Here is a 23,908-nt window from a genome sequence, read left to right on the forward strand (position 1 = left end):
TTTTCAGAGAGAAGAGGGGCAAACAGATGCCTAGAGGTAAGACAAAAGGCGGGAGGCTTGAATGTGTCCCCTTGATTTTTCTCTCTGAGTGAATTAACACATTGGCTCTGAGACGGGATTCAGGCCATGATATCTAAGAATGGGTGTCTGTCTGTTAAGCTCATTTTATCTTTCTCTGTAACAGAGTTTCCCCAAGATGGAACAAATCCTGATAACCACGTAGGTTTTGTATGGTTGACAATTTGTTTCCTATACGCACTTTGTTGATGACAGTGATAGTAGATGCACTATCTTTTTAACTGCGTTGCATTTTATGGGTGTTTCAGACAACAATGGACAAGTGTCACCTGCTCGTCTTCCCCAGTCAGGTCGTATGCTAGTCCAAAGAGTAGATTGTGGAAAACAGTGATACCAACAGCCCTTGGACTGGAATGAGTGTGGCTGTCTTAACATTGTAGACCAAGCTGGATGAGTAAGCATCTCAGAGAGGTGATTAAGAAAAAGCAGAAAGTTTTCCTTGCTGATCCCTCCCATCTTCCACTCCTTGTAGGCTATCTTATTGAGGTCAGAACATGTAGGGATAAAGTGAGACAGGCCAAAAGCCATGTAGAGTTGGACCTTGCAAAGGGAATTAAAACCAATAGTAAAAGGTTCTATAGCCATATAAATAATGTAAGCAGAGTCAGGATGAGCTCTACCCTGACATCTGGTGGTGAATTATGGCGAGTATGGAAAAGAACTCCAGGGGCTGATCTTGTTTGCATAGGCACACCCACTCGCCTGGCATGAAACACAGCAACTGAAAGTGGTTACTTTGGCTGGTGTGGGATCCCCAGTTTCTCTATTATTGGGGCAGGAAGAATAAAGTTTTGTTACCCTGATTCTGTGAATCAAGGCCAGTGGAACTGTTGTATGACAGAAGGACTGAGTGAGTCCTTCACCATTACCTAAGTAGCACTTGCTTGACAAGGGGCATGGGTTACAAAACCCAGTGAATTGAGAGAGGATGGGGACAGGTATTTGTACCTGATGGTATGGGCCCCCTCTGAGGGTTTGAAACACCAATTGCACCGCCTCCTCTCTCCACTGTTGAATGTCAGAGCTAAACTTTGATTCCCTTAGGAGTCTAGTTACAGGCTGCTGAGCTGAATTCACTTTGGGCCAATGGTGCACCAGCACTGGGGCTCCCCTACTATACTATGAGCTGATGTTATTAAGAGCTGAAATCACAAAAGAGCTGATGTTATTAAGAGCTGAAATCACTGAGTGCTGTGCTAACTAGTGGGGGAGCCTGAAGCTATATTGCTCAGCAGCTGGCGGAGCAATTTGTGGGGACGACTGGAGGAGCAGCGAGCGGCGTGGAGCCTTGCGGGGCCGGTTGGAGTGGCCTAAGGAACGGCGAGCGGAGCTGTTTGCGGGGACGGCTGGAACGGCTCACAGGTCGGTGAGTGGAGCGGAGCAGCTTGTAGAGCGGAGCAGTTCGTGGGATGGCAGGAAAGTGGACTGGCTCGTGGTAAAGGCTGCGGCGGAACCCCCACGGAGAAACAGACGGCTGGCCAGCCTCGGATCACGTAAGGTGCCCCTTAACACCCTGCGTGCCCCCCCCCTTTTACTCTGGGGCTGCACTGACCAGGGACAGAGACTTTGGGGGTTGTTGGACTTTTGGGACTTTGGGTGGTTGCTGGACCCAAGAGACTTTGGGGGTGTTGGACTTTGGGGACTCTGGGTGATTTTTGGGTTGCTGGATTCAACAACCAAAGGGAAAGGACACAGCCCAATTTGCTGGGGTGGGTTTTGCTCATGGTTTGTGTTATGAATCCTGTTTGTGGTGTTTTTCCAATTTTATGCTGATGTCGTTTACCTCATGTTATTAAACATTTTCTGCTACACTCGGACTCCGTGCTTGTGAGAGGGGAAGTATTGCCTCTTAGAGGTACCCAGGGGGGTGGTATGTAATTGTCCCAGGTCACTGGGTGGGGGCTCGAGCCGGTTTTGCATTGTGTTATTGAAACGGAACCCCTAGATACAGAACCCGGCCCTTGTTGCTGCCAACTAGATGGGCAGAAGGGTTACAATAAGAAGAAAACAAAGAAAGAAGAAGTGGGACCACTAAACACTGAGGACGGAGTGGAGGTTAAGGATAATTTAGACATGGCCCAATATCTAAACAAATCCTTTGCCTCAGTCTTTAATGAGGCTAATGAGGAGCTTTGGGATAATGGTAGGATGACAAATGGGAATGAGGCTATGGAGGTAGATATTACAACATCTGAGGTAGAAGCCAAACTCGAATAGCTTAATGGGACTAAATTGGGGGGCCCAGATAATCTTCATCCAAGAATATTAAAGGACCTGGTACATGAAATTGCAAGCCCATTAGCAAGAATTTTTAATGAATCTGTAAACTCAGGGGTTGTACTGTATGACTGGAGAATTGCTAACATCGTTCCTATTTTTAAGAAAGGGAAAAAAAAGTGATCCAGGTAACTACAGGCCTGTTAGTTTGACATCTGTAGTATGCAAGGTCTTGGAAAAAATTTTTGAAGGAGAAAGTAGTTAAGGACATTGAGGTCAATGTTAATTGGGACAAAATACAACATGGTTTTACAAAAGGTAGATCGTGCCAAACCAACCTGATCTCCTCCTTTGAGAAGGTAACAGATTTTTTTAGACAAAGGAAACGCAGTGGATCTAATTTACCTTGATTTCAGTAAGGCATTTGATATGGTTCCACATGGGGATTTATTAGCTAAATTGGAAAAGATAGGGATCAATATGAAAACTGAAAGGTGGATAAGGAATTGGTTAAAGGGGAGACTACAACGGGTCATACTGAAAGGTGAACTGTCAGGCTGGAAGGAGGTTACTAGTGGAGTTCCTCAGGGATCGGTTTTGGGACCAATCTTATTTAATCTTTTTATTACTGACCTTGGCACAAAAAGTGGGAATGTGCTAATAAAGTTTGCGGATGACACGAAACTGGGAGGTATTGCCAATACGGAGAGGGACCGGGATATCCTACAGGAAGATCTGGATGACCTTGTAAACTGGTGTAATAGTAATAGGATGAAATTTAATAGTGAAAAGTGCAAGGTCATGCATTTAGGGATTAATAACAAGAATTTTTGTTATAAGCTGGGGACGCATCACTTGGAAGCAACAGAGGAGGAGAAGGACCTCCGAGTATTGGTTGATCGCAGGATGACTATGAGCCACCAATGTGATATGGCTGTGAAAAAAGCTAATGCGGTCTTGGGATGACATATCTAGCTTCAAGACTAAGCTTGATAAGTTTATGGAGGGGATGGTATGATGGGATCAATTAATTGCCAAAATTAGGTTATCTTTGACGACTATTGATAAATATGCCCAATGGCCTGTGATGGGACACTAGATAGGGTGGGATCTGAGTTATTACAGAGAATTCTTTCTTGGTGTCTGGCTGGTGAGTCTCGCCCACATGCTCAGGGTTTAGCTGATTGCCATATTTGGGGTCGGGAAGGAATTTTCCTCCAGGGCTGATTGGCAGAGGCCCTCTGCAGCGTGGGGCACGTGTCACTTGCTGGAGGATTCTCTGCACCTTGAAGTCTTTAAACCACAAGTTGAGGACTTTAGTATCTCAGACATAGATCAGGGTTTGTTACAGGAGTGAGTGGGTGAGATTATGTGGCCTGCTTTGTGCAGGAGGTCAGACTAGAAGATCATAATGGTCCTGTCTGACCAGGGATTTGGAGCAATCAAATTTTTGAATTGCTCCGGGCAAAAATCTACTGGTCTGTGCTCCAGCTCCAGGCTCCGCTCCAAAGCCCTGCTTCTGACCTTAAAGTCTGAATCTATAACGTCCAACTGAGACAATTCAGTGTTTGAACTCTCCAGAAATCACTCTGCAGCCACAGAAGCAGGTGGTTCCGTCGGAATCTGCTTGGTGTGTTGGAGTTTTGTTGCTTACTGAATAACAGCTGTTTCCTATTCATTCATTCATCAGCATAAATCATCTGATTGAGACTTAGGCCTGGTCTACACTGGGGGGGGGGATCGATCTAAGTTACACACCTTCAGCTACGTGAATAACGTAGCTGAAGTCGATGTACTTAGACCTACTCACTGCAGTGTCTTCACCGTGGTGGGTCGACTGCTGCCACTCCCTCATCGACTCTGCCTGCGCCTCTTGCGGCGGTGGAGTACAGGAGTCGACGGGAGAGCACTCGGGAGTGGATTTATTGCGTCTAGACTAGACGCGATAAATCGATCCCCGCTGGATCGATCGCTGCCTGCCGATCCGGTGGGTAGTGTAGACATACCCTTAGTGGATACAGTAGTGGAAGCAAAGAAACTTTGCACACCCACAGCATGAGATTTCAAGATATGTTATGAAGCAATTTGTCCAATTCAGTGTGATATTTCTGCGACTTGAGCTTTCTCCATCAGTTGCCAGAGGAGAAATGTAAACCATGATGACCTGTGAGGTGGAAACCAATAAGGAAGATGCACACCGCACTTAACCAGTAGTGGAAGGTAAAAGATCATCATACAATACTATTCAACCAGCAGAATGGTGTGAACGATATTCTTCCTCAAGAAATGACCAGGCCCAATTAATCTCTGAGGAAGGGCCATCAAAGTGCCTAGCCCCAACCTCAAATTGCGGGAGGCAACAGTCGGTCCCTGCCATGGGTAAAATCTCCAGTTGTCATACCTCCATACTCAGCCCAAACACCGGATCCAGAGTGCAGCCAGCGGTATGAGTCGGGCCAGCAGCAACCTGGGATAGTCAGTGCCATGGTGACCAAGAGATCCTGGCACTGGTGCCTCCAACACCTCCTCTGTGAGGAATGTCGGCTGCTTGCACGCAGCATGGTGATCTGTGCACTGGCTCCAATCCCATCTAGCGATGCCCTGGATTCTGTTTTCAATCTTGCTTCAGGGTAGGAGATGGATGCTCCAGGTTGGATGCAAACAGTACTGTTAATCTTCAGTTTGCTGAAGACCAGGTAGGGAAAGCTCTCTTGTTCTGACTGTTTCAGCTTGTTCTATGCAGGCTGGTTGGGTCCGCTAAGCAATACCAAAGGTCGGTCATGGGAATGTTTGTCAAGCCGAGTGAGTGCACTGCATAGGTAAAGCAAGAGCTTGCTCTGCAATATAGCATTGCTGTTCACATTTAGAAAAGGCCTATGTTGGTGTAAAGCCTGCTGGTCGATTTCCTAGGAACTCTAGAGTTCAGATGAGAATGTCATTGAGTCACTAGCAATGTTCCCTCTAATTTTTTATATTCATGTGTGGAATTAATTTTATGTGCACCAATATGGAGGTGTTTGTGGTGGGGGTGGGGCCAAAGGGTTCAGAGAGTGGGAGGGGGATCAGGGTTGGGGTGCAGGCTCTGGGGTGGGGCTGGCGATGAGGGATTTGGGGTGCGGGAGGGGGCTCAGGGCTGGGGCAGATGGTGGGTGCGGGGGTGAGGGCTCCGGCTGGGGGTGCGGGGGTGAGGGCTCCAGCTGGGGGTGTGGCTCTGGGGTGGGGCCAGGGATGAGGGGTTTGGGGTGCAGGCTGCCCTGGGGCTGCAGTGGGGAGAGAGGACTCTTTTTTCCCTCCCCCCCCCACCCCTATCTCACCACAGCAGCCCCAGAGCTGGGGCTGGGGGAGACGCTCCTCTCCCTGCCAGCAGCCCTGCATGTCCCAACTTGCCTCTCACTTCTCCAGGCCCCTGTGGCTGCACGCCTGCATGGATCTTTATAGCCTGCTGTGTGGCCACGCAGCTTAGAGGGAACTTAGGTCACTAGACAGTTTGCCACGGAGTTCCTCTGACCTGAAGTAACTTAACCTGCCTCAGTTTCCCCATTTGTAAAATCTAGTGAAGATATTTGACCTTGGCTGTCAGTTTGTTAATGTGTGTAGAATATGTCTGAGAGGTGCTTGGCGTGTCAAGGATTTATCATTTTAGTTGGGTCTCCCTCTTCCTTCTCAGGTCACTCAAGTTCCCATCAGACTTGGAGGAGCTGCGAGAGCTTGCAGAGTTTCTACAGTACTATAAGCAAGAGCACCAGAGCTATGTGCTGCTGCTGTTCTGTGCTGCCTACCTCTACAAGCAGTCCTTCGCCATCCCCGGCTCCAGCTTTCTGGTATGCACCCGCTCAGCTCTCTAGCACTCTGTTCCTTCTCCTTCACCAGGCTTTCCAAAGCTGGGATTTGCCATGGGGTCTTAGATCATTCACTGGGCTCTCTCGTTTATTGGGGTCACCATTTAACCCCCTGTCCTGGCCTATCACCTTGCTTCCAGGTGAACATAACTCCTATCTGGGAGTTTGAGAAATATATTGTACACCCCTAGCCTGGGGACTAGACCTACTAGCCAGAGGTAGATACAAAACACTAGGGGGGGCGAACCATCAAGGTTTAATGACAACGCTATGGGGAGAAGCTCATCCCTGCTCCTTTCTATTCCCCCAGTTATACCTCCAAGGGGCAAAGCCTCGCACTGGAAGCTCATGCTGAGTTTAATGACCTCTTAAGTCCTATTCAGAGTCACTGCTTTCAGGCTACGGTCCCACGTGCCATGTGACTGACATTCTTTGTTTATAGATGTGACCTTACATTTGGCCATATTCAAACATATAGTTTCTGATCGTGCCCAATTTACCAAGCGATCCTGTTGGCTCTGTATGACACCCCACCCTCCTCATTATTTACTAAACAACCAGTTTTTCCATATACAATATCTACAGTGACTCTATATTCATCTCTAAATTGTTGATAAAAATATTAATATTGAACAGTCTTGGGCTGAGGTCCAGTTTCTGTAGGATCCCACCCAATGATTACACTTGGCGATCTGTTAGTAATCCACTTACTGTGCGCCTGGTTGAGTTTGGGTAGAGCTGTTTTTCAATCAGACTGTTGTGCGGTGCTCAAGCACTTTACTGATGTACATGGTTCTGGTTCACCCTGGTTTCTGCCACTTGGAATAGCTTTAGATAAGTTCTTAATATTCCCATGCTCCTACCATTCCATGTCAGCAGAGGTGGTAGTTGGCCTTGGCCTATTGTCTGATCACAAATGGGAAGGGAGGCATCCATGAGACAACCTCTGCTAAGATGCTGGCTGCACTGTGCAAATGCTTTAGGTCACCTGAGCCAGGTGCCTTTCCAGCCCTGGAATTCAGGGACCAAGGGAGGAACCGAGTGAGTCTCCTCCGTAAGGCAACTGAGCTCCCTGACTCAAGGACTGAGACTGCAGTGGTCAGTTCAGACACTGCTCTCCTGCACTGGTGTAGCTTCTAGAATGAGCCATGGGTTTTAACCGTTTGTGTTATGGTGGCACTCGGAAGCCACAACTGAGCTAGGTGGTTCCCTGCCCCAAATGTGCCTGCCATCTTGCGCGAAGGTGACAGAGCTTCTCTCTTTGGAATGATTGACACTGTCCCCAAACTCTCTGCCTTGTCTGGATGGGAGATCCTCTCTCTGGAGCTTTAATATAGAAAGTCCAGGACAGGCAGCGAAGCTGTGTCCTTGTGGGAGCAAAGGGGATGGCTGGGTCCCCATCAAGCCACCCATGTGGCCAGAGGAGGGTTGGGCTGGCTGTGATTGTGTGCACATTGCTGAACGCGTTTGTCCAGTCTCTTATTCATAAGGTCTCACACCCTGCTTTTGTTCTACCAGAACATCCTCGCTGGGGCTCTGTTTGGACCATGGATGGGGCTCTTGTTGTGCTCTGCTTTGACTTCTGTGGGTGCCACCTGCTGTTACCTGCTCTCCAGGGCCTTTGGGAAACAGTTGGTAGTCTACTGGTTTCCTGATAAAGTGGCCATGCTGCAAAGAAAGGTAAAGAGATCCCTGCTGCTGGGACAAACCCCCGGGCTGACTGGAGCAGAGCTGAGCTGTGATTCTACAGCCCCTTCTTAGCCCAGGGCCTGCATTTGTGGTTCTTTAGTTCCCTGTGTCCTACCACCATGGCCGTTATTGTCCTTCTGGCTTTGGAATCAGTCCAGTGGACCCAGAAAGTAAGCAGCATGGGCTTTTCAGAGTGAGAACTAACCACAGCAGTTATCCCTTGGATAATGGAGTAGGTACTCCTGTACGCTAGTGCCCTCTAGCGTCAGCCCAGTTTGCTTTGAAAAGGAATTGGAAGAGTGGCCCCAGGGGGTTCCGTGTTTGTGTGTCAGTCTCTCTCTGCTCCTTTCAAATGTAAACGCACCCTGGGTTCTGAGAGTTGAGCTGGGCTCTGCTTTCTCATGCATCGTCCCCAGCAGGCCAAATTGGGCCTTCAGAGATGCCTTAGCAACCTCTTTGACGGCAGGTGTAACTAGCTGGAACTTGGTAAGTAACTTTGCTGCCCAGGAAGATACTAGTTCGTTGTGCCGTAACCCTGCTTGACCAGTACAGCTGACAAGAATAAAATGCAGTGGACACTTAGGAAGGGTGGGATACTCTGAGCTCTCAAGCAATAGTCTCTGAATTCTGCAAACAGAAACTTGGCATAGATTCAGTTCCGGTATTCACATTTAAAAATCAGCTCTGGCCCAGGGACCACCTGACTTGGTGCCCCACCTGTCCATGCCTGCTGTCCAGCCCACCTGCCATCCCCGCTAGGACTCTCTGTGAGCATATGGGGAGGCTGCTCTTGTTTTGCCGTTTAAATTGATACAAATCCTTAAAATGATCTAAGGCATTACAAGGGCTGGAAGCTGCTTTAAGCCAACCCTCTTAGCCTTGTGTCTGTTAAATAGAGCAAAGGCTGTAGGTTTGCTGCACAGGAGCTTTAGACGGGTTTTAACTGCAGAATAATATTGTGGAGAATGCAGCTAGGAGGCTGAATGCCGGCCGGAGGGTGAGAGACTGATTTAAAAATTTTATTAAGATGATGATAAAAAAAAAAAAGTGAACCGAGTTTGAGCATAGAAGTTTCTGGTTATCAGGGAATAACGTATAAATTATCGAGGGTGCAAAGTTTGGTTTAAGATCAGGTGGCATAAGGAATACATAATCTGCAATATCCCCGATTGGAGGTAAAAGGTTGATGGGTCAAAGTACAGGCATTGAGATATGGGGGTATGAAGTTCATAGAGTGGCTATGTTTGGGTGTGGGGTATAATGAGTGGATATGATGATGAGGATGGATTAACCCTCATTTGTTGAGATTTAATGTTCAGGGAGTTTATGGTTCCAGTTCATATGAGCCAACGGAGAAGGTCACTTGGTCCCTTTCTCGTAGTGGGAGAACGATGTCACTCTGGCTCACGCCTCCTGGTACTGTCAGTGGCCGGTGATGTGCTCGATGTAGATGTCCCTGGACCATCGGATGGTGTCTGAGACCATGAGGCGCCACTACTTTGAACTGTGCCCTGAGGGGTCTGCACAGGAATGGCAGTGCCTCCTTAGCCTGCAGCACCAAGAGTCAGCGGAGCATGGGGTAGTGGCTGGCCAAGCTGACAAGTGCCTATTGTGCTAAGGGGGTTGATAGGCTCCAAGGGGCATGGGGCAGCAAGTATCTGGTACAGGAAGGAGGGGCTTGCTGTGGCCTTTTTTGTCCTTTTTAACCCCTCCAAAGTCTGGCCACTAAGTGCAAAGCCTCCCTTAGGCTGTATTGTGCTGTTAGAATTGATCAGTGACCATGTACAGCACTGGGAACACTCCAGACAGCCGTGTTACTAAGGGCCCAAGCCTGAAAACACTGCTGTCAGGCAGAGTGTTTCCTAGCAGGAGTGGAGTCAGTCAGGTAAGTGTTGGCAGGAGCAAGCCCCGAGGGTGTGGAGAATGTCTGGCTGATCACATCCTACTGCTTTCTCCCAGTGCTGCTGCCTGGACACAGCAAAAGGTGCCCTTACACTGTTAAGGAGGTGCTCAAGGGACAGGGCTAAGGTTGCATGTTCACCCTTCCCTTCCACACTGTGACCCGGCTGCCTTTTTAATTTTAAGGACTACCCATTATAGTGACCTTGGGAGCCTGTTTTCACTAGTGGAATGGCGCTGCTGGAAAGCAGGGTAAGATGCAGGGAATGCAGCTGCCCTTTGTGTAAGTGTTTGTTTAGATCATGTCTGTCCGTCAGTGATGGGCCCCCTTTTCCACTGGTCTTTCACACCCCAGGTTAGCATGTACTTTCACTGGGTGCAGCTGTTGCACAGGCAAAGCTGATCCTGGTGCATGTGGGTACCCTGGTACTAAGCTACTCTGGTTTGCTTTGTTTCTGGGCTGATGTTACATTGTGGCTTATTGAAATGAAGCCCTGACCCTCTGCTAGTGTCAGACTGAGGGTGTCTGCTCTGCAGTAGTTGGCCAGTAACGGGCAGTGGCAGTGCTGACCTGGTTTCTCTTGTTGGATGGCAGGTGGAGGAGAACAGGAGCTGCTTATTTTTCTTCTTGTTGTTTCTGAGACTTTTCCCCATGACCCCAAACTGGTTTCTGAACCTGGCGTCTCCGATCGTGAACATCCCGGTTTCTCAGTTCTTCTTCTCCGTCCTTATCGGTAAGGAGCTGGGGCTGGGGGCAAGCAGGCTCTGTGTTCAGGAAGGGATCAAACCCAACCTACTCTTTGCTGCTGTTGGAACCCAGCAAACCTGAGAACGTACCATGCTACACTTGAGGAATTCCAGCGTTAAGGGTCCCACAGCAACAGTCACTTGGCTGTGTTAGTTTCCTGATTCGCTACTGTCTGTGCCCTTACACTGTTACCTCTTCCCAGGGTGAAATGGCTGTTCCTGGAGAGAACTCCGCTGTCGTCGGGTGTCGCGATGCCCATTGGTTTTTAATGAGTGCCAGGAGATGGCATTGTGGCTCAACTGTCCAACCCGAGTGTTTTCTACAATCTCCTCTGTTCGCACAAACCCACACAATGGCCCTGCAGAAACTCACCCCTGGCCCCAGCCCCATGTGTGCTGTCCTCTCACCAGGCGCTGTACAGCATATATGATGCAGATTGCCCACTGCACTGCTGCAGCCAGGTTGGCCACTTGACTGTGTCAGGAGCTGGGAGTGGAGCATTCTCGGTGACAGGACCCCAGCTGTGTTAGATGAGGCTGGGCCCAGCCTGTCCAGAAAGGCTTCCCCAGGATGGAGGGGCAGAGAGGGGGCATTGCTTATGTCCCTGTCTCCTTCTTCACAATGGTTAGTCCCCTGTAGCGCTAGCAAACGAAAGTGACCCTTCCAGGGGCACTGAGCTGTATTCCACCATTTGCAGCTCTCAGCTTTGTCAGCTCACTTGGCTGCAGAGAAGATGTGACCTTTGACCAGTGTGTTACACTGTACCCTGCATGCCATCTCTGAGCAGTACGGATCTGTGGGTATCTAGCCGGAGCCATCCTGAAGACACACCAGGGCACTAGGGATGGTTGTCTAGTAATAGGCTTCTCCCTCTGACTCTTCCAGGTCTGATCCCTTATAACTTCATTTGTGTGCAGACGGGTGCCATCCTCTCGCAGATCACCTCCCTGGATGCCATTTTCTCCTGGGGCACGTTGCTTAAGCTACTGGCCACAGCCATGGTGGCATTGATACCGGGGACCCTGATTAAGCAATTCAGCCAGACACACCTGAAATTGGATGAAAAGGACCAGAGTGTTTGCCTGCTCAACGGCAGAAAGAGCACGTGATGGACTGGGTGCAGCAGCTGTTCAGAATGTCTGATTGTTTAATTATGGGGATGGTGCAATCGTCAGCAACCAAATGGTGTTTTAACTTTATGCCTGCACTGCCTCTTCTCTGCACAAGCCAGGGCAGAGGACAACTGCAGTTCTTAAATCTTTTTAAGTCTAGGAGGAGACGTGATGGTCTCATTTTAAATGGTGCTTGTATAAATGTGAATGTCTGGGTCACGGGGGAGCTGCCAATGGGCTTTGGAAAAATCTGTGGGTCCATTTTCTGACCCTGGTGAAGTGGTGCCACATTTAGTGCCATGCTGGAGCTCCTGGCCTCCACAGAGGTTTGCCAAGTGTGTCCAGTGCCCTTGGGCTCTCTGAAGTGCTGGCAGGCACTGCTAGGTGACTGCCATTCATATGGCAGTTGGTTTAAGATGGCGGCGGTGGTGGTAGAGAGTAGTGCAGGGTGAGAACTGGGCTGGCTGTGATAAGTGATCCACCTGTGTGCCCGCCTGCCCAGCGAAAGCAGCGCTGCTCGCCCTGGCACACGGAATTCAGGTCTGTTCAGACAAGGCCTCCTGCAAGGCTACAGCATGTCACCGCCTCCTTCCTCCCCCGTCTCCGTGTGCTGTGCAGTGAGGCTTTCACTAGAGCTGAGCTAATGCTACAGGCTCGAGGGTTAACAGGCCTCCCGCCAGGGTGATTGTGCCCGGGGGTTTATTGGGGAGGATCCATTATTGTGCTGGAGCGCAGGCCAGAATTCCCCTTGCTTGGTTCACACAATTCACAAGGGTTGTGGTTCCTGTTGTGCTGGATTCAGGAGAGCACAAGTACCCTTGCTGCAGCCATAGCTGGCCTGCTTCTTTCCTTCTGGCACAGATTACTTCCAGGCACACCTCAGCCCCACCCTACCCAGATCCTTTCTGTGATTGCTTGTTGCTCTGCAGCTCACTTCGGTGGCTGCATGTTTCCCACCTTAGAATTCTCCCCCCCCCCCCCCCCCCAAAATGCCGTATTCTTCAATGTCATTCTTTTAGTGCTTCCTAAGGAATAGGAATAGCTGTACTTCCCGTCCCAGGGCAGCCCATTACATCCTCATCCCCTGTAGCCTGCCTCCAGCAGTGGCCAATAAATCCCCAGTATTTCAGCAGAAAATACAAAACCTCCTGCTGCTTCCATAATGCCCCAGGCCATGTGTGCAATTCCATGCATGGAAAGAGACTGCCTGCTTGAGAAAATGGATACACAGCTCCAGAAGTAGCCTCACTTGGTTATCCAGCCTGTCTGGCCCAGAGCCAGTGCTCCTGGGTTTATTGGAGTATAGTTTCTAAATGCAGGAAACCAGCACTAAACCTGGTCACTGCACAGCCAAGCCCTGTGCCTTTTACCTGCCTATTTTTGAACAGAGGCAACCCAGCAGCAGTATCTCCAGGGAATCGGTCTCAGCATCACTTGTGCCATCCATGTGTTTGGGGAAATAGCAAATCTTTCTGTCCGTGTCTAGCTTTTCGGGAGCTGTGTCCTGCTGACAAGGTTTCATACTGAGGAATGGACTTCTCTGTAGAGAGGCTGCATCTGTGCCTGTGGCAGATACTGCCTGGGGCGCATTGTGAATCAGCTGCTCCTTACGCAAGAAGATTGAAGGAAACACTGCCCAGAAATGCCTGGCTGCTGGAGCCCAGCTGAGTGGTGATTTGTGTCCTTGCCTGGTCTCACACGAAGTGCCTTATCACCCAGGCATCTGTTTACATGTAAATTACTGCGTCTCAAATAAATGGTGGTGAAACTTTACAGAGCAAGTTTGTTAAATGAAGCGAATTTTGTGCTTGCAAAGGTGTCTGGCAGTGAGCGGCCCCTATACTTCCCCCTCGGAGCTAAGGGAACCCTCTCTCACCTGGGGAGGGTAGGTCAGTGTCCAAGCCCATTCCAGGAAGCCTCAGCCAAGCGGTTTAGCAAAGTGGCTGGCTGTAAGGCACTGGCCTAAGACCAAGTTTGCTTTGCCCAGTGAGCCGGAAGTTGCTGCTAACCACTCTTCTTTGCCATTGGTTGGAAACTTGCTGGTAATGGCAACTGGCGATGAGAGATGATCAGTATGGTCAGGGAAACATCCAGAGCATAAAGTTCACTTGTTTGTGGCCTTTGCTTGGCATTCCTGCTGCACTCAGATGCCCTGCAGTGGCGGCGTATCTGTATCCCCTGGCACGGGATGTGCTGTCATCCTACCTTGCAGTGTCTTTCCCAGTTTAAAATGTTTTCTGGAAGAACTAAGCATGCTGAAATTCCCTTAAGGCTAGGGCCTGTTGGATTCTGAGGTCACTGCTGTGGGGCTGGTTTCTCAAAGTCTGGGCGCTGTGGTGAGTGCAGCACTCTTTGTAAAGCCAGGGCATACAGTATAAACAGCAGGCCCCAAACATCTAGGGCCAGACTCACCAGGGCATTTAGGCACCTAACTGCCACTTTAGGTGCCAAAGTCCAAAATCTAGATCCTCAAAACTGCACTCAGCTTCCCCCGGCTAACACACACCCATCTGGATCCTTAAATGAAGTGTTCCCCCACTTATCTCATAAGAACGGCCAAACTGGGTCAGACCAACAGTCCATCTAGCCCAGCATCCTGTCTTCTGGTAGTGACCAGTGCCAGGTGCCCCAGAAGAAATGAACAGAATAGGGCAGTTATCGAGTGATCCATCCCCAGGCACCCAGTCCCAATATTGCAGTCAGAAGCTAGCGACACGCAGAGCATAGAGTTGCATCCCTGACAAACTTGGCTAATAGCCACTGATGGGCCTGTCCTCCATGACCCTTATCTAATGCGTGGTTTTTTTGTTTTGTTTTGTTTTTAAACCTAGTTATGCTTTTGGCCTTCATGACATCCCCTGGCAATGGGTTCCACAGCATTATGTGAAGAAGTACTTCCTTATGTTTGTTTTAAACCTGCTATTAATTTCATCAGATGACCTCAGGTTCTTGTGTTATACAAAGGGGTAAATAACTTTTTCTTCACACCATTTGTGATTTTTATAGGCCTCTATCCTATTTCTCCCCTTAGTCATCTCTTTTCTAAACTGAACAGTCCCAGTCTTTTTAATATCTCCTTGCATGGAAGCTATTCCATACCCCTAGTCATTTTTGTTGGCCTTCTCTGTACCTTTTCTAATTCTAATACATCTTTTTTGAGATAGGGCGACCAGAATTGCCTGCAGTATTCAAGGTATTGATGTACCATGGATTTATGTAGTGGCATGATGTTTACTGTCTTATTTTCTATTCCTTTACTAATGGTTACTAACCTTGGTGTTTTTTTGTTGTTGTTACTGCTGCCGCTGCATATTGAGCAGATGTTTTCAGAGAACTATCCTATGACTCCAAGATCTTTCTTGAGTGATAACAGGTAATTTAGACCCCATCATTTTGGGTGTATAAAGTTGGAATTGTATTTTCCAATGTGCATTTCTTTGCATTTACCAACATTAAATTTCATCTGTTTTGATGCCCAGTCATCCAGTTTGAGATCTCATGGTAACTTTTTGAAGTTTGCTTTGGACATAACTATATTGAATAATTTTGTATCATCTGGAAACTTTATCACCTCACTGTTTACCCTTTTTCGCAGATCATTTATGAATACTGAACAGCACTAGTCTCAAAGATCCCTCCGGAACCCCACTATTTACCTCTCTCCACTGTGAAAACGGACTATTTATTCCTATCTTTTTGTTTCCTATCTTTTAACCGGTTACTGATCCATGAGAGGACTTTCCCTCTTATCCCATGACTGCTTACTTTGCTTAAAAGCCTTTGGTGAGGGACCTTGTTCAAGGCTTTCTGAAAGTCCATGTACACTATGTCTACTGGAACATCCTTGTCCAGGTGCATGTTGATACCCTCAAAGAATTCTAATAGATTGGTGCGGCATGATTTCCTTTTACAAAAGTCGTGTTGACTCTTCCGCAACATATAGCATTCATCTACGTGTCTGATAATTCTGTTCTTTACTATAGTTTCAACCAGTTTGCCTAGTATTGAAGTTAGGCCTACCGACCTGTAAGTGCCAGGATTGTCTCTGGAGCCTTTTTAAAAACATAGGAGTTACATTAGTTATCTGCCAGGCAGCTGGTACAGAAGCTGATTTAAGCAATAGGTTGCATACAACAGTTAGTAGTTCTGCAGTTTCGTACAAGTTCCCTCAGACCCTTGGGGTGAATTCCATCCAGTCCTAGTGAGTTATTACTGTTTATCACTTTCTTCCAAAATCTCCTCTACTGACACTTCAATCTGGGACAGTTTTTCTCAACTTTGTCACCTGAAAAGAATGACTTAGGTGTGGGAATCTCCCTCCATTCTCTGCAGTGAAGACCAATTCAAAGAATTCATTTAGCTTCTCCACAATGGCCTGATCTTCCATGAGTGCTCCTTTAACATCTTGACTGTCCAGTGGCCCCATTGATTGTTCATCAGGCTTCCCGCTTCTGATGTACTTAAACTAACAGCAAAAAAAAGTGTTGTCTTTTGCTAGTTGCTCTTCAAATTCTTTTTTAGCTTGCCTTATTTATGTTTACACTTGATTTTCCAGAGTTTATGCTTCTTTTTATTTTCCTCAGTAGGATTTGACTTCCAATTTTTAAAAGACAACTTTTTGTCTCTGACCATCTCTTATACTCTGTTTAGCAGTGGTGACATTTTTTTGGTCCTCACTGTTTTTATTTGGGGAATACCTTTAGTTTGAGCCTCAGTTATCATAGTTTTTAAAAGTAGCCATACAGCTTGCAGCATTTCACCTTTGTGACTGTGTTCCTTTTAATTTCTGTTTAACTTGGGTCTGGTCTACACTACACGGTTAGGTCAATGCAAGGCAGCTTACATCGACCTAGCTGTGGAAGTGTCTATGCTTAAATTTCACTCTTGCTGGTGAAACTGCTCCACTACACCGATTTTAATGACACCACTTCCCTGAGTGATCTAGAGTCAAGGTCGATGTAGTTAGGTTGACAGAGGGTCAGTGTTGAGACTGTTGCTGGCCTCCAGGTGATGTCCCACACTGACAGCTCTGGTCACCAGTGTGTACTCTGCTGCCCAGGGGCCAGGTGGACAGGAAGCTGTCCCTCCCCTCTAAAGCCTTGCAATTTCTTTAAGTTCCTTTTCCTGGTTGCCTGGCTTGGTGAGCATGCCAAGCAGCTCTCCACTGTTGTGTGTAACTGCCCAGCTGACCATGCCAGCTACATGCTCCAGACATGTTCCTGCCTGGAGTACACAGGAGGTGTTGGATCTCCTGGGGCTGTGGGGAGAAGAGGCTGTGCAGGCACAGCTCCAATCCAGCCATAGAAATGTTGACCTCTGTGAGCAAATGGCTCAGGGCATGCGGGAGAAGGGCTACAAGAGGGACCAGCAGCAGTGCTGTGTGAAAGCCAAGGAGCTGCAGCGGGGGTACCAGAAGGCTAAGGAGACCAACAATCCATCTAGTGCTGAACTGCAGGGCTGCATGCAAACCTTGGAGAAGACCCCACCACCACCCGCAAGAGCCCCATGGATACTTTGGAGGAGCCACAAGCCCTCATCATGAACAGCGAAGAGGAGGGGGTGGACAAGGAAGAGGCGGAGGAGTATGGGGGACAGGTGACCGGGGGATCCAGCTGTGCAGTGAGCCAGGATCTGTGTTTGACTCCAGTGCACTCCAGCCAGTCCCAACAGGTGAGCCTGATGCAGGTGAAGGAGCCTCTGGTAAATGTGCAGTTTGCTTTGAAATTACAAGGGTAGAGCCCCCAAAGTAGCAGAACATATCTGTTGAATTACTCTTTCACTTGTGCTAGAAGAGGTAGTGGTACAACCAAGAGAGGTAGAGTTGCTAATCTGCTTGTCATTCCTCTTTGAAGTTATGCAGAGGGGGCCATGTGGAGCAGTTTGTTTACATGCACCGGGATGGCCTGTGAATCCTCTCTAGAGACTCAATGACACTTTCATGGAGGTACTCTGCAATCCTCTGCCAAAGGTTTCTGGGGAGACCTGCCTTATTTCTTCTGCCACGGTAGGACACTTTCCCATGCCACTCAGCAATCAATTCAGCAGGCACCATTGCAGTACATGAGCTAACAGCATATGGGTCCAGGTGGCAGCAGAATACCAGCAGTAGCTGTGCTCTCTGCCTCTGTCACCCACAGGAGTGAGAGCGGCTACACTCACTTCTGCCTGTGGAAATTAGGGCAATGAAACTCAATACTGGCACCATATAAATATACTTAGCAGGGCTGGTGCTGTGAGTGATGCCATGCTGTATCAATCCCAAGGAGAAGTGAGGATGCAGTACTTACAACTTTTGCAGATCAAGGGGAGTGAGTTCAGTATCCTAAGGTTTTTTTGATTGCTGTTATGAACACACTGACAACCTCTGTGTTGTAGCTGCAGCTGCTGCTATTGTGGCCTTGAGGCTCTACCTCCATACCTGCCAAGCACCTAAACCAGATGAGTGGGAAAAAGATGACATGTTCCAGGAGATCCTGCAAGCCTGTGCTGCAACAGAGAATGAGACCCGGGCCTGGAGGATCACCCTTGCAGCCAGCATGGAGAAGGAGAGGGGGATGCACAAGGACATAGTGGGGCTTCACAGGCCACAAACAGAGATGCTGCAGACTCTGGTAGATGTGCAGGTCCAAGAATCCCCTGCTCACATCCCTCTGCAGCCCATGGAGAACTCAATGTTGGGACCTCCCTCCCTCCCTGCGGGCCCCCCCTCCCCCCCGGGGCAACATTTCATGTGCCGTGAGCAATTGCTGCACTACCATTCCACCCCAGGGGACATGAAAGACCATCAGAGCTGCCCATGCACTGACTTGTGGAAGCCATGGTTGATGTATGTGCATCTGAAATAGAAATGACTGCTCTTTCCCCTTCATAAGTTGTTTCCTTAATTTATTAAGTTCTAAATGTTATTTGCCTGGTTCTGCAAGAATAAAATTTCACTTTTTGGAACAATTCATTTTTATTAGTTCACAATATATGCTGGCTGGTGCTGAGCAGGTCTGACACCCACCAAGTTCCTGTTACTTCATTTTGCGTCAACCTATAACAACGTTCACAGACATTAATAGGTACATTGACAATGCTCTATTTCCTACACACACGCAGCAGTTACTACAAGATTTATTCTGGGCTGGAAATGAGAAAGTCCAGGTAGAGCATACTTCAGCAACACACACTACTCTGGCTCACTATTAAAATAGTCTTTCACAGCCTCCCTGAGCTGTACAGCTCCACTTGAGCTCTTCTTATAGCCCTTTTATCTGGCTGCTCGTGCCCAGAGTCACAATTCTGCGTAGCAGGAGGTGATTAATAGCTCTACCCACTTCCATGAGAGCTGCCTCTGTGGTGGATTTCTGACTCCTACTTTCTACTGGTCAGTTGGGAATCAATCTAGCATGGCAGGTTTCCACAGTGCAATCACCACTTGCTTCTTAGCTGTCAGTGCAGATCTCATTTTGATGTCCTTGCATTGGAGGGCTGGGGCAGGTTCAGCACAGAGATCCAGGAATGTGGCCTTGCACATCTGAAAGTTCTGTGGCTACTACTCAGCATCCCAAACCTGCATTACAAGGCGATCCCACCAGTCAGTGCTTGTTTCTTGGGCCCAGAACAAGTGCTCCAGCTGCTCCAAGAACACCAACAACCTTGAATTGTTTCTTTTTCTATCCCACAGTAATCTAGCCTTCAAGGAATCATATTTCCCATGGCTCCTCTTGTGTGTCTGCAAATACTGCAGGATCAGGTGCCTTCCCTGTGCTCACAATGCTCATAACAGTAGTGCAGAGCTGTACAGGTTCCATGCTTCTGTCAGAGCTGACAGCCAGTGAGGAGGGATGGGTGAATTTGTGGGGATTTTGAAGAAATGGGAACTATTATGGGAAGCGGATGAAATTATGGGCTGGAGAATATTGCATTACAGGCAATTGAAGCCATGCTCCCAATCATCCCTGTGCAGCTTATTTTGGCCCCATGAGGCATTGGAAATACTTCTCCAACCACTCTGCAGTGGGTGGTGGCGAGTTGCACAGGATACCTACCCATCGTGCACTGCACTCTGTATTGCTACAAGCGCTCCCTGTGAGGACATGGCCCTTGCCAACACAAGGAGAGTAGTGTAGACATGGCCTAGATTCTTTTTGTGTAGCTCCCCTTTTCAAAGTTAAATGCTACTGTGGTGGGATACTTTGGTATTTCCCCCTACAAGAAGGTTAAATGTAGTTACATTATGGTTGCTATTACCAAGCAGTTCAGCTGTATTCATTCCAGGACTATCTGCTCCCCCAAGTAGTCATACAGTAAGCAGGCTCAGAGGTTACCTTAGAGCATGCCTACCCAATTGGGCCCTGCACAAAACCTAGCCACTGGTGGTGCCAGTGCACCCGTCCCCCCAACACACAGTGTGTACGCAGAAGGTTGTAGAGCCCATGCCTGGGCTGGGGGCGAGCCATGTTCAGTTCCCTCCTCTGCCTGAGAGGAGCAGGGACGTGAACCCAGCTGAATGCCCTAACCATTGGGCTGTGGGGCATTCTGGGGCACGTCTCACGCTCTCACCTCTTGAAGCTGTTCCACTTTGCATAACAGACTGAACTATTCACTGGGCTCGAGCGAGAGAAAATCACTAAAGCTAGTAGTCAGGGCATCACCTGGGATGCGGGAGAGCGAGTTCAAGGCCGTGTTCTGCTGACTATAATATGTATACAGAGGGGAAGAGCTGCAACAGGAGAGACTGAGCCCTGCCACCAAACGCACACTGGTGACATGGGAGATGGGTTCAAATTCCATCTGCTCTCAGGTCAAGGGGGAATGGGAGCCTCAGTCTCCCATGTCCTGGGTGAGTGCTAGACCCCCACCGCTAGTGGTAGAAGAGGCACTAGCACCCCCCTTTTTATTTTGGCAAGAAAGAACTGCCCTGGCTCAGATCCCTGACTCCAGGAGCATTCATGGCTGAGATTCCTGAGTGGAGATAGGCATCTCCCCCTGGCAGAGCCCAGTTCCCTTTGAGGGCAGAGCTTAGACCACACACTTCACCTTGGCATTACCTCATGGCTGGCTCAGTGTGCTGCCCTCTGAGAGTCCCAGTCTTAGGCACCTGTTTCGCTCCATGTCTTGTACAAGGAACCTGGGCACCTAATTCAGGGCTGCAGATTCCATGAGGCAGCAGGGCACCTGCAGGTTAGGCGTTGCAATGCTGAAACTAAGTCCCCTTTGTGGATCTGGCACAGGGTGTTCTCTATGGCCCACTGGCACACCTCCATGTGGTGATGGCTGGGGATTAGCTCTGCCAGTCTGATGCCCTTTCTGCAGGTGCTCACTATGTCTCTTGGGACTCTCCAGTTCCCTCGTCATGGCTTGGCCCTCTGGACAGGTCACTGTAATTTTCCCCTCCCAGGGGGGTTTGTGTACCAAGGTCTCTGTACCAGGCAATCTTCCAATTCACTGCCCATCAATGGTGCCACTTCCTCAGTGGCTGGTAGGGGAACCTGAGCCCACCTTTTACTCCTGGTTCCAGCCCAGGGACCTTATAACCAGTGGCTAAGGTCTGCGCTGTCCCACACCTTGCTACTGTTGTCCTGGACTCCCTCCTACATTGCCTCTAGCAGGCTCCTTCTCCACCTTCCTCTGGGTATGCCCTGCCCTCCGGGCCAGCTCCATGCTCTCCATAGCCTCAGAGAGAGTGACTGCAGACCTCTGCTCTGCAGCCCCTTTCTGCCCTCTGCTACCTGGCTTTATACTAGCCCTGTCTAAGTGAGCTTCATCATTTAATTAGTTCTCATTGTTCCCTGGCTCCTCCTCCAGGTGCAGCCAAAGTGCTTAATTGGCTTAAGTAGCCACCGTAACCCCTTCAGAGGCTGGTGTGGGGTAAACACCCCATCACGCCAGCCTTTCCTCTTGTTTGAGTAAATTTAGTGTGGTTGAAAAGTGCTGGGGGAATGGTCCTGCAGCCCAGCACTTCATACTGCCTCATGCTCCAACATTTTAAGTCCCTCTAGAACATTACCAGAAAGCAGGCTTAAGGTAATGTGATGTAAGCTCCCACCTCAGGCCTTATCAGACCCCTTTCCAAGTTATATAAAAGTGGAGCTGGTGTCTTGCAGATGCTAGGGGAACTGTTACTACAGGCCTGTGAGAGGGTGAAGGCACTGTATGTGAAACAACTTGAGGCCCTGTCAACTTAAGGAACCTGACAACAGTCACAGCATCCTGCCATTGGGCACCCTAGATGGTGTCAGTGATCCCATAAATAGCCCCTGTGGACAGCAGTTGTGACAGCATATCAGGTGCATTAAAGTGAGTTGTTAATAATATGCCATGATGCCCATGTACCTAGGGCCAGACACCTCTTCATAGGAAACAGATTCAACTACAGAGTTCTCCTGTATCTTATGTGCTTGTTTGCCAGATGATGAGGCCTCTTGCTTGGGAAAAAGGGTGGACAGACTCCCAAGCATTTCCTGAACCAGGGCTCTAATGAATAGCTCCTTTAGCACTGCACCATCGCAGCTGGGGTTAGAGAAGACACTGGCTAATAATGCAGGAGGGCAAGCATGGGAGGCCTTGGGCCTGGCCTTGTCTGTCTCCTTTTACAAATGAAGTTTTTTCTGATTTTTCCTTTTCTCATGGGAGGTGGGGGCAGCTAGGCAGACACCCAGCACCACGCCTGCTGTCTAGCACACGCACAGCACCAAGCCACACTTGCTTTAAAAAGTATGTGTGGCACCAGGCTGTGACTGCTTTCAGACACGCACCCTTGCTCCTAGGTTCTGAGCTCTCACATAGTGTCCTTTCCAAATCTGTATTTGGTAGCTTATCTAGTTATTTTAGTTTCCTGACATGTGATGTCAAGCAGTCTTCACAGAGGCAATTGTGCTTTCTCCTGGTGCATGAGCTGTTGAGATGCGACAGGTCCCTGTCAAGGAGGGGCAAGACCGACCTGAGACAAAGAAAGAGGGTGCAGCTTTAATTTGTTTCACCGCAGCACTAAGCTCACCCCCAGACAGAGGAGGGTAGCAAAAGCCTTGGAAGTGGGTGACGTGGAGCTTGGTCGGCTCGCACCTTGCAAGGGGAGAGCACTGTAAAGAAATGGGTGCTCTGCTGCTCTCCCTGGAGGTTCCTGGTGGCAGGGAGCAGCCCTGTGGCTTCAGTGCACTGTCTCCCCTGCCTACAATTGCGGCGAGCTGCCAGCGCCACCCCCAGGGAAGGGAAACTGAGCTGGAAGGCAGCTTGGTTACGTTAGGCTACATCAAACAGCGTTAGCAAGGATCCAGGGCTTGCGTTTGGGAACTGGGGCTTCCTACTTGGAGAGAAGTAGCTAAGGAAGGGATGAGCAGGGAGAAGGGCCCAAGCTCTTCTTGTTACACTGAGTCGCTGCAGGGCTTCAGCTAAGTTACCTCTCTGCTGGAAAGCTCTGCCCACCACCCTCCAAGGCAGAGACGTACCCACCTTGCAGGGAGTAGCCTTCATTTGTTCAAGTCTTTGAGCCCAATTCTGCTCAGTTACATCTGCATGAATCCAGCGTAATGGCCTGTGTCAGCACCTGCGGAATTGACTGCACAGCTGGCCTGGAGGGGCTTGTTACCCACGTGGTGTAGGTAGATTTCCAGAAGGGCTGACTCGTAGTCTCCTTTGCCCCAGGGTTGTTTGTCCCTGCAGCATAAACAACAGGTGCAAAGCCGGGTATTTGCTCCTGCAGCCCCTGAGCACAGGACTCTTGTTCCATCACTCAGCTAGGAGCCAGGACTCTCACCTACCAAGCAGGGTTTGATCCTGTGGTGTGTATGTCTGTCTGTGCAATCTGGCTGCCATGATGTGAACTGTGCCACAACCAGACCTGACATGTTTGCTAGGTCATCATCCATGGCTTGTGAACATAATATGTGGCGGTAACGGCTGAGCCATCTGACAAAAGGATGCGTGGGACCCTAAGGGGCTGGAGTCCAGCTCTCCTTTCTGATTGCATGGCTGTTTGCTTTCATGACTGGACAGGTACTGTTTTCTGAATGGAGACTTAGGCAGGGGGAAATTTTTTCAAAGTACAAAGCAGAACAGTTGGCAGGGGAGGGTTTTGGTGGGGGAAACTCTACTCTGGACAGAAAGAGGGTGGCCCCCCACTCCTGACTTGACTGGAGGTAGGACAGTGGGTAAGCCCAGTGGGAGGGCTCATGGGGAGGCAGAGCCAAGACTACTTGTGGGGGGAAGAATGGTGCTTGAGGTGCAGGTGGTGGTGGAGCCTGGATCTGTGTCAGCTGATGAAAAACAGCACTTCTATACAAATACAGTGCTCATGGCCATGCTCCCGTGGCTGGGAGTGTACACGCAGACAAACCCCACCA

General features: G+C 49.1%; 1 protein-coding gene across 1 annotated transcript in view; it reads left to right on the forward strand.

Annotated features, from left to right (window-relative positions):
• The window catches only part of TMEM41A (transmembrane protein 41A), a 26,943-nt gene extending 14,378 nt beyond the window's left edge, over positions 1 to 12,565 (forward strand). Inside the window, exons 2-5 of the mRNA XM_024218639.3 lie at positions 5,963 to 6,116; positions 7,653 to 7,814; positions 10,318 to 10,456; positions 11,356 to 12,565. Of these exons, the coding sequence (XP_024074407.1) occupies positions 5,963 to 6,116; positions 7,653 to 7,814; positions 10,318 to 10,456; positions 11,356 to 11,579 (679 nt within the window). The 3' untranslated portion in view covers positions 11,580 to 12,565. The remainder of the gene's footprint in view (positions 1 to 5,962; positions 6,117 to 7,652; positions 7,815 to 10,317; positions 10,457 to 11,355) is intronic.
• Positions 12,566 to 23,908: the final 11,343 nt, after the last annotated feature.

This window comes from Terrapene carolina, unplaced genomic scaffold (assembly GCF_002925995.2).
Source record: "Terrapene carolina triunguis isolate 2854851 unplaced genomic scaffold, T_m_triunguis-2.0 Scaffold88, whole genome shotgun sequence".
In the NCBI taxonomy this organism is placed as follows: Eukaryota; Metazoa; Chordata; order Testudines; family Emydidae; genus Terrapene; species Terrapene triunguis.